The sequence below is a fragment of the Lithobates pipiens genome, unplaced genomic scaffold, assembly GCF_037356315.1.
Source record: "Lithobates pipiens isolate NorthernLeopardFrog02 unplaced genomic scaffold, aLitPip1_a1.2 Scaffold_22, whole genome shotgun sequence".
NCBI classification, from domain to species: Eukaryota; Metazoa; Chordata; class Amphibia; order Anura; family Ranidae; genus Lithobates; species Lithobates pipiens.
In genome coordinates, this window is record NW_027507784.1 from 84092314 (window position 1) to 84104321 (window position 12008).

At 41.7% G+C, this 12008-nt stretch overlaps 1 protein-coding gene across 13 annotated transcripts in view; it reads left to right on the forward strand.

Annotated features, from left to right (window-relative positions):
- The window catches only part of R3HDM1 (R3H domain containing 1), a 231167-nt gene that overhangs the window by 177964 nt on the left and 41195 nt on the right, over positions 1 to 12008 (forward strand). For all 13 annotated transcript variants that reach the window (XM_077447822.1, XM_077447814.1, XM_077447820.1 and 10 more), the window contains one exon: positions 5261 to 5427. In XM_077447822.1, the coding sequence (XP_077303948.1) occupies positions 5261 to 5427 (167 nt within the window). The remainder of the gene's footprint in view (positions 1 to 5260; positions 5428 to 12008) is intronic.

Here is a 12008-nt window from a genome sequence, read left to right on the forward strand (position 1 = left end):
CCCTCCCCATACTTCCTGCCTACATCATGTTCTGTCCAGAGCTTCATGAGCTTTCAGTCCAAGTTAATTGGCATTTAATATGAGAAGCCCAACTTTTAATTTCACTAAAATAGTAATTGCAATAAGGATGAGCTTTGGCATGTTCGCACACCCCACGTGCAGAGCCCGCCAGGAAGTCGGCACTGCGCTTATCACAGGCAGTGAGACATTTCCTGATCTTTGCAGCCGTGCATCGGGACAATGTCTCACTCTCTGTGATTAGTGCAGCACACTGTTGACTTCCTAGCGGGCTCTGCACGTGGTGTGTGCGAACACGTCACAGCTCATCCATACACAGCAACACAGCTCTCGAACCACTGATGCTTGCCTTGCCGGCACTGCTCTGACACTTTTTTTCCTAGTTGCAGCCAGCAACAATACCTAGCATTTCTTGTATGGGGGAGTGTGTGAACATCCCCCATGTGAAAGTGTTTGGGTTAATGGGGCCCAATTTTGAGGCCAGAACATTGCCACATGATAAAAGTGGCGTAACCGTTCCCCCTAGTGTCTAACACAAGTGATACTGGGAATTTTACTGCTGGTTGTGACGAAGGAAGGCGTGATGGGGAAGCAGTGACAAAGTTTGTATTAGTGGGTTAGGGACCCCTTTTGCAAATAGACTGTCATTTGCCCTGACAGTGTCTCTTTAGAGTGTAAGAAGGGGTTTCTTGACTTGAGATTAATTGGTCTAAATAGTCTTTCTAAGTATACTCCATTTTCTATTGAAAAGTACTGTTGATGTCGCAGCATTAAGACATTTCACATTTTGGGAGCATTTGGGGGAAGGTCCTTAACTGTTGCTGCATGTTTGTGGCCATATGTACAAAGCCAGCTCTATAAAGACATGGTTTCATGAGTTTGGTGTGGAGGAACTTTGGTGGCCCCCCAACGAGCTCTGACCTCAACACTATTGAACACCTTGAATGGATTGAATAAGGTCAATTGCGAGCCAGCTCCTATCTGACACCAGTACCTGAGAACAAATTCTTACACCCTTTCTCCGAGATCTCTTGGAAAGCCTTCACAGAAGTATTTTATTTTAAATAAATATATGTGATGGTCAGATGTCCATAAATTTTTGACTATACAGTGTACAGGTTGTCTACTGCCATGCTTCTCTACATACAGTAAAGTAGGGCTCATTTATAAAATGTTTCTATATCATTTTTGTCTCCCTCACAAATATTCTTTGGATAAAGGGATTTTTTTTTACGTTTATTTTCATTTTCCTCTACATAGTTGTATGGCCTGCCGAGAATGCAACAGATATACAGCCAGCTAACCAAGCACACTCAATAGACTCTTGACTTTTGTGCAGACAGTAAAATGTTGTAAACAATATTTAATATATTCATCCTCCATTTGAATCACTAGACTGTATCTTGCCTGTCCAAAGTTTAAGGTGGCAACAGAAATTTTTGTTTTTCCTATTGTCCTTGTCCCAGTTGTATAAGTTTTAAAAATGTTTAGTTTATGAATAGGTTTTGTATTTGCATACTTCTCAATTCCGTCTTATCCTCTTCTCTAATACTTCACTAAATTAAAATTGGAGATGTTTACCACTCTTGACTTTTTTACAATTTATCATTCTTCATATGTCTCTGTATTGATCCAAACTGGTTTTCAGCAGTTTATAGTTGAGCACAGTCTAAGCTGAAGGAAACCAGTTGGCTGGCTTTCATTTTACAGCATTTGCGTTCTTAAAGATGAATTACATGTATGGTCTTTTTACATAGTTATATTGATCCTGCTTGGACCAATGTAACTATGCACTTACCATACCTGTTGTATCCCTCCTAGATGCGAGTGTTATGTCACTGCCCTGCCTCTCCACCTCATCCAATCAGGAAATGCTTTTTGTTCGTTGAGAAAATGAAAGCATTCCCTGAATGGCAGAATATCCAGAAAAATTGATTTTAAAAAAGTTATAAATTGATTTGCGTTTTAATGAGTGAAATAAGTATTTGATCTCCTGTCAATCAGCGAGAGTTCTGTCTCCCAAGTGTCTTCTATACAGGTAACGAGCTGAGATTAGGAGCACTCTCTTAAAGGGAATCCTTTTAATCTCCGCTTTTTACCTGTATAAAAGACACCCGTCCACAGAAGCAATCAATCAGATTCCAATCTCTCCACCATGGCCAAGACCCAAAGAGCTGTCCAAGGATGTCGGGGACAAGATTGTAGACCTGCACAAGGATGGAATGGGCTACAAGACCATCGCCAAGCAGCTTGGTGAGAGGGTGACAACAGTTAGTGCGATTATTCGCAAATGGAAGAAACACAACTGTCCGTCTCCCTTGGTTTGGGGCTCCATGCGTGATCACACCTCGTGGTGTTTCAGTGATCATGAGAACGGTGAGGAATCATCCCAGAACTACACAGGAGAATCTTGTCAATGATCTTAAGGCAGCTGGGATCATAGTCGCTAAGATAACAATTGGTAACGCACTAAGCCGTGAAGGACTGAAATCCTGCAGCGCCCGCAAGGTCCCCCTACTCAAGAAAGTAACGTACAGGCCCATCTAAAGTCTGCTAATGAACATCAGAATGATTCAGAGTAGAACTGGGTGGAGGTGGTGTGGTCAGATGAGACCAAAATCGAGCTCTTTGGCATCAACTCAACATTTATGCTTTTGGGGTGTTTTTCTGCTAAGGGGACAAGATGATTTCACTGTATCAGATGGATGGGGCCATGTACCATCAAATCTTGGGTGAGAACCTCCTTCCCTCAGCCAGGGAATAGAAAATGGGTCATGGATGGGTATTCCACGATGACCCAAAACGCACTGCCAAGGCAACAAAGGAGTGACTTGAGAAGAAGCACATTAAGGTCCTGGAGTGGCCTAGCCAGTCTCCAGACCTTAATCCCATAGAAAATATGTGGAGGGAGCTGAGGGTTCGCGTTACCAAATGTCAGCCTTAACGACTTGGAGAGGATCTGCAAAGAGGAGGAGGACAAAATCTTTCCTGAAATATGGGCAAACCCCATGGCCAACTACGAGAAATGTCTGACCTCTGATTGCCAACAAGGGTTTTGCCACCAAGTACCAAGTCATGTTTTGGGAAGGGGTCAAATACTTAATTCACTCATTAAAATGCAAATTGATTTATAACTTTTTTGTAATGAGTTTTTCTTGATATTTTTGTTTTGTCTTTTAAAATAAACCTACCATTAAAATTATGGACTCATCATTTCTTTGTCAGTGGGCAAATGTACAAAATCAACAGGGGAACAACTACTTTTTTCCCTCACTGTATGTAAAAATGCCATTCATGTAATTTATCTTTGAGTACAGACACTGTAAACTGGACCTATGTAACTATTTATTTAAAAAATGCCATACCTGGAATTCTTTTTTCATTGTATATCTTTGCAACATTAAAAAATGCAGTTTATCTCTGCAATACAAGCACATTTTCTCATGCTGTATCCCCTTTTAAAATAATGGCAGAACAGAAAATTATCTGTTGATCTGCAAGAAATCAGAATGGCTAACTTCTTGTAGTGAGCTAACACTGCCTTTCCTTTGAAATCCCAACCAGCATTGTCAGCCCTGCCCAATTCTCCTTGCTGGATTACAAAATAGCTTTTGCTAAGACCCCTTTCACACTGAGGTGCTTTACAGGCACAATAGCACTAAAAATCGCGCCTGCAAAACACCTGTAAAGAGCCTCTCCCGTCACTCCAATGTGAAAGCCTGAGTGCTTTCACACTGGAGCGGTGCGCTGGCAGGACGTCAAACAAAAGTCCTGCAAACAGCATATTTGAGGCACTTTAGGAGTGGTGTATACACCTCTCCTAAAGCACCCCTGCCCATTGAAATCAATGGGCAGTGCCGCCAAAGCACCACTGCAGTGGTGCTTTGTGGGCACTTTTAACCCTTTTTCAGCCACTAACTGGGTTAAAAGCTCCCCGCTAGTGGCCGAAAAGCTCCGCTAAAATGACGTCCTCACCGCTCTAGTGTGAAAACGCTCTTCTAGAGAGATGGATGTGTTTTGTGATCCAAAATTTTTTTTTGGCAAGGGTGACCACATTACTTGGAATGCTCTCTGGTTACCAAACAAGCATGTCAAAACTGCTAATGTGCCTGAATCTGTCAGCCTCTTTGTGATTTTTAAAAATCTAAAGTCACATTTCATTAATGTCTATATCCCTACTAGGATATATTTACTATCTTTAATTGTATTGGAGAATATTGTTACCAGCACCTAAAGTGACTGAAAACACAAAATAAACAGTGTAGAGCAGCTCTTGACGAAAAAAAAAAAAGCAAAGTTAAAGCCAAAGTCCATGGAACCTGGACTTCTGAATAGTTATAGAAATTGTTAGTTTGGCAAAAATTTATTCTACTGCTGTCAGAGGATTTCCACCAATTTCGGTTATGTCTTTCCAGTGGAGTGTACAAAAAAAGAAAATTTGACATCTTAATGGTGGTTTAAATTTCTTACTCTATCCATCACATTCAAGATTAGATGTTTAATATCCCAGAACACTGATTTATGATGTGAGAATTATTATTTTATTTTTGTTTAGTTTACTTTATTATATGCCAAGGTCTATAATAATATGCAAATTGATGGGCTTGTGTTGATGGCGTCAGTTTGGGACACTTCTGAGCGGATTCAGAATTCATTGACGGGTGAAACTGACTTGCAGTTGACCTCCCTCAAGTGGGTTTTGCATTCCTATAAACCGATATGGGAATGCAAAACCCTTCTGACACAAAAAAGCCCAATGACCCAGACCCTTTGTGGCTTTACTTGCAGATGTTAAGATAACATCCTGTGAACTGTCTTGCTGTGTTGGATTTATAAGAAGTAAAAGAAGGGCTTAAATACTTGTACCTTTTCCTGGAGAAAGCACTGTTCAGGCTTTCTCCAGTGTTTGGTTACATGACAAGCCGCTTCGGCCTGAAGTCAGGTGATCTCTACTGAAGAAGTGTATTGGGCACTTTAAAGACTAATCCATCTCCGCAGAGATCACTTGACCAAATGCTTAGGTTTTTTTTTTTTTTTTATATGATCAGCAGTAGAGGGATCTTGGTACAGCATTTTCTCCAGGACAGAAGTATTTTTAAGCTCATTCGTTATAGTGAATTGATGGTGGTTCTGCTTAACTCTTGTAATCTGTGTCCCACTTGTCTATTCTATGTTTTGGCGATGTATGTTTATTTAGTGAACTGAGAAATTAAGTCTCTTGTCCAACTTGCATTTTTTACAGGTCAGCCATTTTTAAACCCAGACGGCACTCCAGTTATCTACAACCCACCAGTAACTCAGCAGCCGATTAGGACCCAAGTGCCTGCGCCCATCCCCCCTCCTCCTCCTCCACCTCCACCCCCACCACCCGCCCCTCCACAGCAAGCTCCCAACCACATACTACAACAGGTATGTACTGAGCCAGACTGATAAATCTGTCCTTCACCAGAAAGTTACTTCCTAATCTACATTTTCAAATAGCGGTAGATTTTGTAATGCCAAGTTGCAGAGAACCAGACTGTAATATCGGATTTATTTCTGTGCATTTCCACTCAAAAAAATATGGTGCCATGCATTATAAAGTGTAGGAACCTATAGACGAGCGGCCCATATTTCCAACTGCAGCTGAGAAATCCTGGACAGTTCTTGCCATCAGTAGTGTTGAAGCTTGTCCACTCTCTTCACGATGATGGGCTATCTCACTGGTCAGTAAGTATGTGCATGATGCAGGATGGGGTGGACAACCTTTCACACTACCAGAAAACGATGGCTCAAAATAAACTGGGATTCAAGTGTGTGTTAAAAATGGCATGGGATTCATGCATAGTGGCAGGTTTTTGCAATTATCTCCAGGTCCCTGCACTTTATATATTATAACAGGTTTTTATGTATTATAGCATACAGTTGGTATCCAACTTGAAAAGAAATTGTGCTGAAAAGCTTCAAAGCTGCTGGCACCACAACCAATATAAATTGTATAACAAATGTGATACAAGTGCCACGCTGTTAAAGGCAGAATACATTATAATGAGATTCAAATAAATGTTGTGCAAGTAAATAAAAAATAGTGTATAGACTCCAAAACGTAAAGGTGATAGTCCCCAAACAATAAATGTAACCTCAAATAGTCCCAAGAAGATCGGAAAGGGAAAAAACCCTTTATCTTGCACATATGATGGGGTACTTCAAACCAACATAAGTTCTCTGCCACCTTATGTACAATAAAACTCTTAGCAGAGCTCATAGACTCTTTAAGTAAAAAAGAGTCAACTGTACATAGAGGTTAACATGGTTCCCATTGGGAATTTAATGCCTTCTCGGGGTAATCGAGTAAATCCTCAAAGGCATCTCATTGGTTGACATAAGGTGCTTAACGGTACCACAAGAAAAGAACCTAAAAGGTTGCATACTTTAAAACTATATATCAAGATGAGAAAGAGAGTACTAACCACTTATAATATAAAAGAACACAAGCTGTTCTATAAAAAGCCGGTCCTGGCAGGTCGGCAAGCCACTTTCTGGTTACCAGATGCTTGGGGACGACACAAGCGGTCGATCCGCCTTTTGTATTTAGGCATAACTGACGTCATCGGGTGCATAGAATGCCCTACCCAACTCCAGTTTAAGGTAAATGCGGGACAGGCTTCAGCGCCAATCCCCGTTCATTGGTAATGCTCCTCGGTATGATTAATCCCAGGGTGGGTGAAACGTGAGAGGGGCATTACAGATGGGTGAGGATTTGAGATGAAGCCTGTCTTTCATTTACCTTACACTGAAGCTAAATGCAGTGCACAGCAGTGTTCTATCTTGGAGCGCGCTGTGATCTCTCTGCCAGCACCTGAATACAGAGTGTAAACCTGGCGGACTGATACTGCAGGCTTGGATTGGCACTCATTTGTTCAGGGTTTTATGTATGACTGAACCACATTGATTAACTAGCTAAAGCTGTAAAAATGCAACTTTAGCAAAACTGGTGTGCTACAAAACATCATATTCTGCTGCAGGCATACTTCACCCTTTATTTCTCTGATACCGTGTGCAAGTTGGCAATGGTTGCCGGCTGCTCCATGTATGCCACACTCAGTCCTAAGAAGGAATGGGAAGCTGCTCACCATTTTAAAAGCTAATGTTGAATTCTGCACAAACTAGATGGTGGCTGATGTATGGTTAAAGTGGTGCTCCAGGCTTCCCCGTCAAAGTTAAGTCAGCAGCTACAAATACTAATCATGCAGTACTTTGGTCTGATTTTCATGTAACTTGAGGGCCATAGACTTACTTCACCCTCAAGCCTCATGAAAGTCGCACCTGGATGTTTTAAATGCGACAGTTGTCCATAATCATTGGTCAAAGCCAAAGTTGCACTCCAAAGTCGCTTGACTTTACAAATATAAATGGAGCCTTAGACCCCTTGAACAGGGGGCCATTTAAGAGCAGTGCATCCTTCACCACATTTTAGAGTGTCCAGGAGGGACAGGGGCAGCCTCCAGCTCCTGTTACCTTTCAGAAATCTATGGCAGGATAAATAGTACCTGTATTTTGGGCTCTATGCGTTCAGGGATGAAGACCTGCTTTCTGAACATTTGTCCCTGAACGCTTAAGCACTTAACATGGGTTCCACTTGATGCAACGCTCAGCACATCTGCAGTCTGCCATAGACTTTGACGGGCTGAAGGCTGCAAGACTGACCCTTGCACCATTCCCTACTGGTGCACTAATATGCAAGGTGGTACGCACTGCTGCTAGATGGCTCTGTGCAAGGGGCCTTTAAATGTATGGTCTTCCTTTTTATATTTTGTCTCGGTGATAGTGGTCATTAAAACAAATACAGAGCTGGTTCTCTTCTGCGGAGCCACAGACAGCAATAAAAACCTAACAAAGGGTCCTTTCCTTGCTCTGTCCAAAACTAAAAGAAAATGCTCTACTTACACTTTCCCATCTCAATTTCTTTGTCTCTTTCCGTCATTCTCAGTTTTTCCTTTTGCAGGTCTATTAACAAGAATAAATTAATTGGAAGGGCATGATATTTTAAACTGAATTTCTATTTCAACAAAATCTTGACACAAATTTGTTTTATTTTTTTTCCTCTTTGCAAAATGTATTACACCATTTTGTAAGCGGTAATAGTTTTCTTTACTGAGAGTCATGGATGTAAAAAGTACATATACATATTCAAAGGGGCCAGCTAAAATTTGGTTATTCTTATTTCAGAAACGTGCTCATTAAGTGGAAAAAATCTGCAGATTTTTTTTTTTATTTGCTTACTAGAAATCTTTACCAAAAAACAAGCAGCAAAGCTCACAACACCCATTTCTACAGACATCTATTTTATGTTTTTGGGTGACTTTACCCTTAAAGGGGTGTAATTTAAGGTGAAAACTTTGGCGGAAACATGCTCCTCCTCTCTGCCCATTGTCTCTTAATTGGATGGATTGATAGCAGTGCAGCCATTGGCTCCCACTGCTGTCAAACAAATCCAATGACGCGGAGGCCAGGACCGAGTCCTGCATCTTGTGTGAATGTACACAGATGCAGGACTCGGGAGCATGCCCGCATGGGTGTACACCTTAGGAGAGCCTTCTCCAACATGGACACTCGATGAGGGGAGGGGCTACCAGTGCCGCCGGGGGACCCCAGAAGTCAAGGATAGAGGCCACTCTGTGCAAGATCAACTGCTCAGTGGAGGTAAGTATGACATGTTTGTTCTTTAAAAAGAAGAGGGTTTACAACCCCTTTAAGTCCTCAAACGCTCCTTGCTCATACTGTCTTCTGTGTTATGCTGCTCTTTGCCTGGGTTGTGGATTGCAGTATGTGTTCTGACAGCCCGCAGTGTTTTCCTCCTGTCTGAATCCGTCGCGTGCCATTCCAGCGGCGGGGAGGGAAATGAGTAAGCAAAAAAGTAAATTGGCGCTGGCTGCGTGATACGCCAGCTATCAAATGACCACCCTCTGGTGGAAGAATTAAATCCTCGCCTGGGGGCGTCTACTGGAACTCAGGGTAGTCATATTGCAGTTTTTAAACAGCTGTCAAAAAAGTTTGGTGAGTTGGTGTCTCGAATTGCAGTCGGGAAGTGTGACTTGACAACTGATCTGTGATGTTGGACGGCTTCAGCTGCAGAAACGAGGCCGGCTTAAAATTCTGAGCTGTGTTTCTGGACAATCAGCTGTCATTAGACTTCTGTTAGTCTGGCTTAAGTTTAAAGCATAATTTCAAATTGGAGTATTCTGTTTACAGCAAAAAATAATTTTTATCTTTGCTTACAATCTAATCACTGGAAACTAAAGGACCAGTAAATCTGGTAACACCTGTTGGGGTAAGCTAAAGTTATGTTTGAGAAATACATGCAAAATTATCAGAGGCATTCTGTAATAACTGAAAGGGTGCCTTGTGTAACATCACATTGTTAAAGGTAGTATTTTATTTTTAACATAATAGAACCACATACCGGAATTTCTGGTGGCAGTTTTATTAGCTTATGCTTTCCCTGAATAAACTGCACTAATAACAGACTTCTGACCATCACAGCTATAGGAGCTTGTATATAGTGTGTGTGTGTGTGTGTGTGTGTGTGTGTATATATATATATATATATTATATTATATTATGCACCATCGGTTTATGTAGCAATTTATATTCTTTTCATTCACATCAGTCCTTTTCCTCACTGAGTTTACAGTCTGAGGCAGTATTTCTCAACCTTTTTACCTTGGAAGAACCCTTGGCAAAAAGTTTGAGCTCTCAGGGAACCTTAGAAGTTCAGATCTACAGCTCATGGAACTTTGGTGTGATCAGCGAGCTGTTGATATACAACAATTATTTTGAAATCACATTAAATAGAATCAATTTTAAAATGTTCCTATTGTAAAACTTGTGCTTGATTTATTTTTATTCTTTTTTCCATTTTTTCTTTTCTGCATAAAAGTTAAATTTTGGGTCAGACATGAGATAAACAGTGTACAGGGGGACAGCAGGGCAAAGCACAGTAGGTCAGGAGGGCACACTACATGGGAGGCAGCAGGGCACACTATCGGACATGCAGCAGGGCACTTTAAATGGGATCAGGGCACAAAGGACCAACACACAGGATCAGAGCACCTTTCATAGGATCAAAGGGCCTTGCATGGAATCTGGGCACCTTACATGGGATCGTGACACTTTACATGAGCTCAGGGCAAATTGCAGGGCAGCAGTCCTTTTGTTTGCAGAGCTAAGCAGGGAAGTGGCTGTGATGAGTCCCCTTCTACCACGCTGTTCACTCTTGGCCCCTCCTCCAGTTCTTTTCCCTTTATGTCCATCCCCAGTGATGTCGCATACATGCACCTGGGATGGACAGGAGGGGAGGAGTGCTGCAAAGCTACACAAGCCGAGCCACATGGTTGTATAGCTGTGCATCAGGCAGCAAAAGGGATACAATCTACCAATCAAGCCTGTGACTGATGGGTAAATAACAGTGTAACCCCAGTTGAGAAACGCTGATCAATGGGCTCTATCTCACAAGCACTTATAAAGTAGGGCCAGTTTGGATAGGAGCCAATTAATTTACCAGCGTATCTTTTGGAGTGTAAAGAGGAAACCAGAGTACCCGGTGGAAAACCATGCACAGGGAAGATGCAAATTCCATGCAGATAGGGAATTTGTGCCCTTTCTGCTAAAAGTGCATTTGTGAGATCAGGAACTAATGTTGCATGAGAAGACCTGGTTCAGTTGACCTTCCAATTTATTCCAAAGGGGTTCAGTAGGGATGAGGACAGGGTTACACATAGGCCGCTTGAGTTTCTCTACACCAAACTCTTAAAAATGTCTTCTTATGGAGCTCAGAAATTCTGGAAAAGAAAAAAGCCATTCCCAAACTTTTACCTCAAGGTTAGAAGTGTACAACGGTCTAGAACAATGATGGGGAACCTTGGCACCCCTGATTATTTGGAACTACCTTTCCCATGATGCTCAGCTACACTGCAGACTACATGAAGATCATGGGAAATGTAGTTCCAAAACCTCTGGGCTGCCATTACTGGTCTAGAATGTCTTTGTATGCTGTAGTACTAACCGTACGCTGCAGTAGGATTGCCTGAACTCAATTTGGAGTGTTGTCCACATACTTTGGCCATATAGTGTATGTCACTAAGGTGCTATATTTAAAAAGTCCAAGGAACAATTTTTAAGTTCTATTTAAAGACAAACTGTTATGCACTGTGTGTTCTGACATCTTTCCATGGGAGCCAGCATAAACTTTTTCAGCAGTTAGTGCTACAGTAGCTCTTCTATTGAATCGGACTACACGGGCCAGCCTTTGCTCACCACATACATCAATGAGCCTTGGCTGCTTATGACCCTGTTGCTGGTTTTCCTTCCTTGGACCCCTTTTGGCCGCTCCTGACCACTGCAGACCGGAAACATCCCACAAGAGCTGCAATTTGACTCCCTTTGACCCAGTCGTCCAGCCATTACAATTTGGCCCTTGTCAAAATTGCTCAAATTCTTACACTTGCCCATGTTCTGCTTTCAACTTCTCAACTTTAGGGACAGCATATTCACTTGCTGCCTCATATACCCCACCCATTTTCAGGTGCCATTGTAATGAGATAATTAATGTTCACTTTACCTGTCAGTGCTCATAATGTTAAGGCTGATCCATGTATATTGTGAAAGTTCCAACTTGGAAGACAGGGAATGCAGCAAAGATGAGAATACGTTTCTCAGGCGATGGCATTTCACCATACTTTTACTTTGTATTTAAAAAGACTGTCATTTCAACTATATAGGGCGCAGAGTACGTTTTTTTTTTTTTTTGTTTTTTTTTGTTTGTTTTGTTTTTTAAAGCTAAATTCTGGGAATTCAGTGAAGGTGCACTATGAGTTGGGTCCAAGGAGGTGCATCTCTATTTACATCTGAAAGTTTTATTGCTTTTCTGGAAGATGGCTATTGCTGTATTTCAGGGAAACCGACTCTGATGCTTCACGTCTAAGCATCTTCAACATTCACATTGGTGCAGC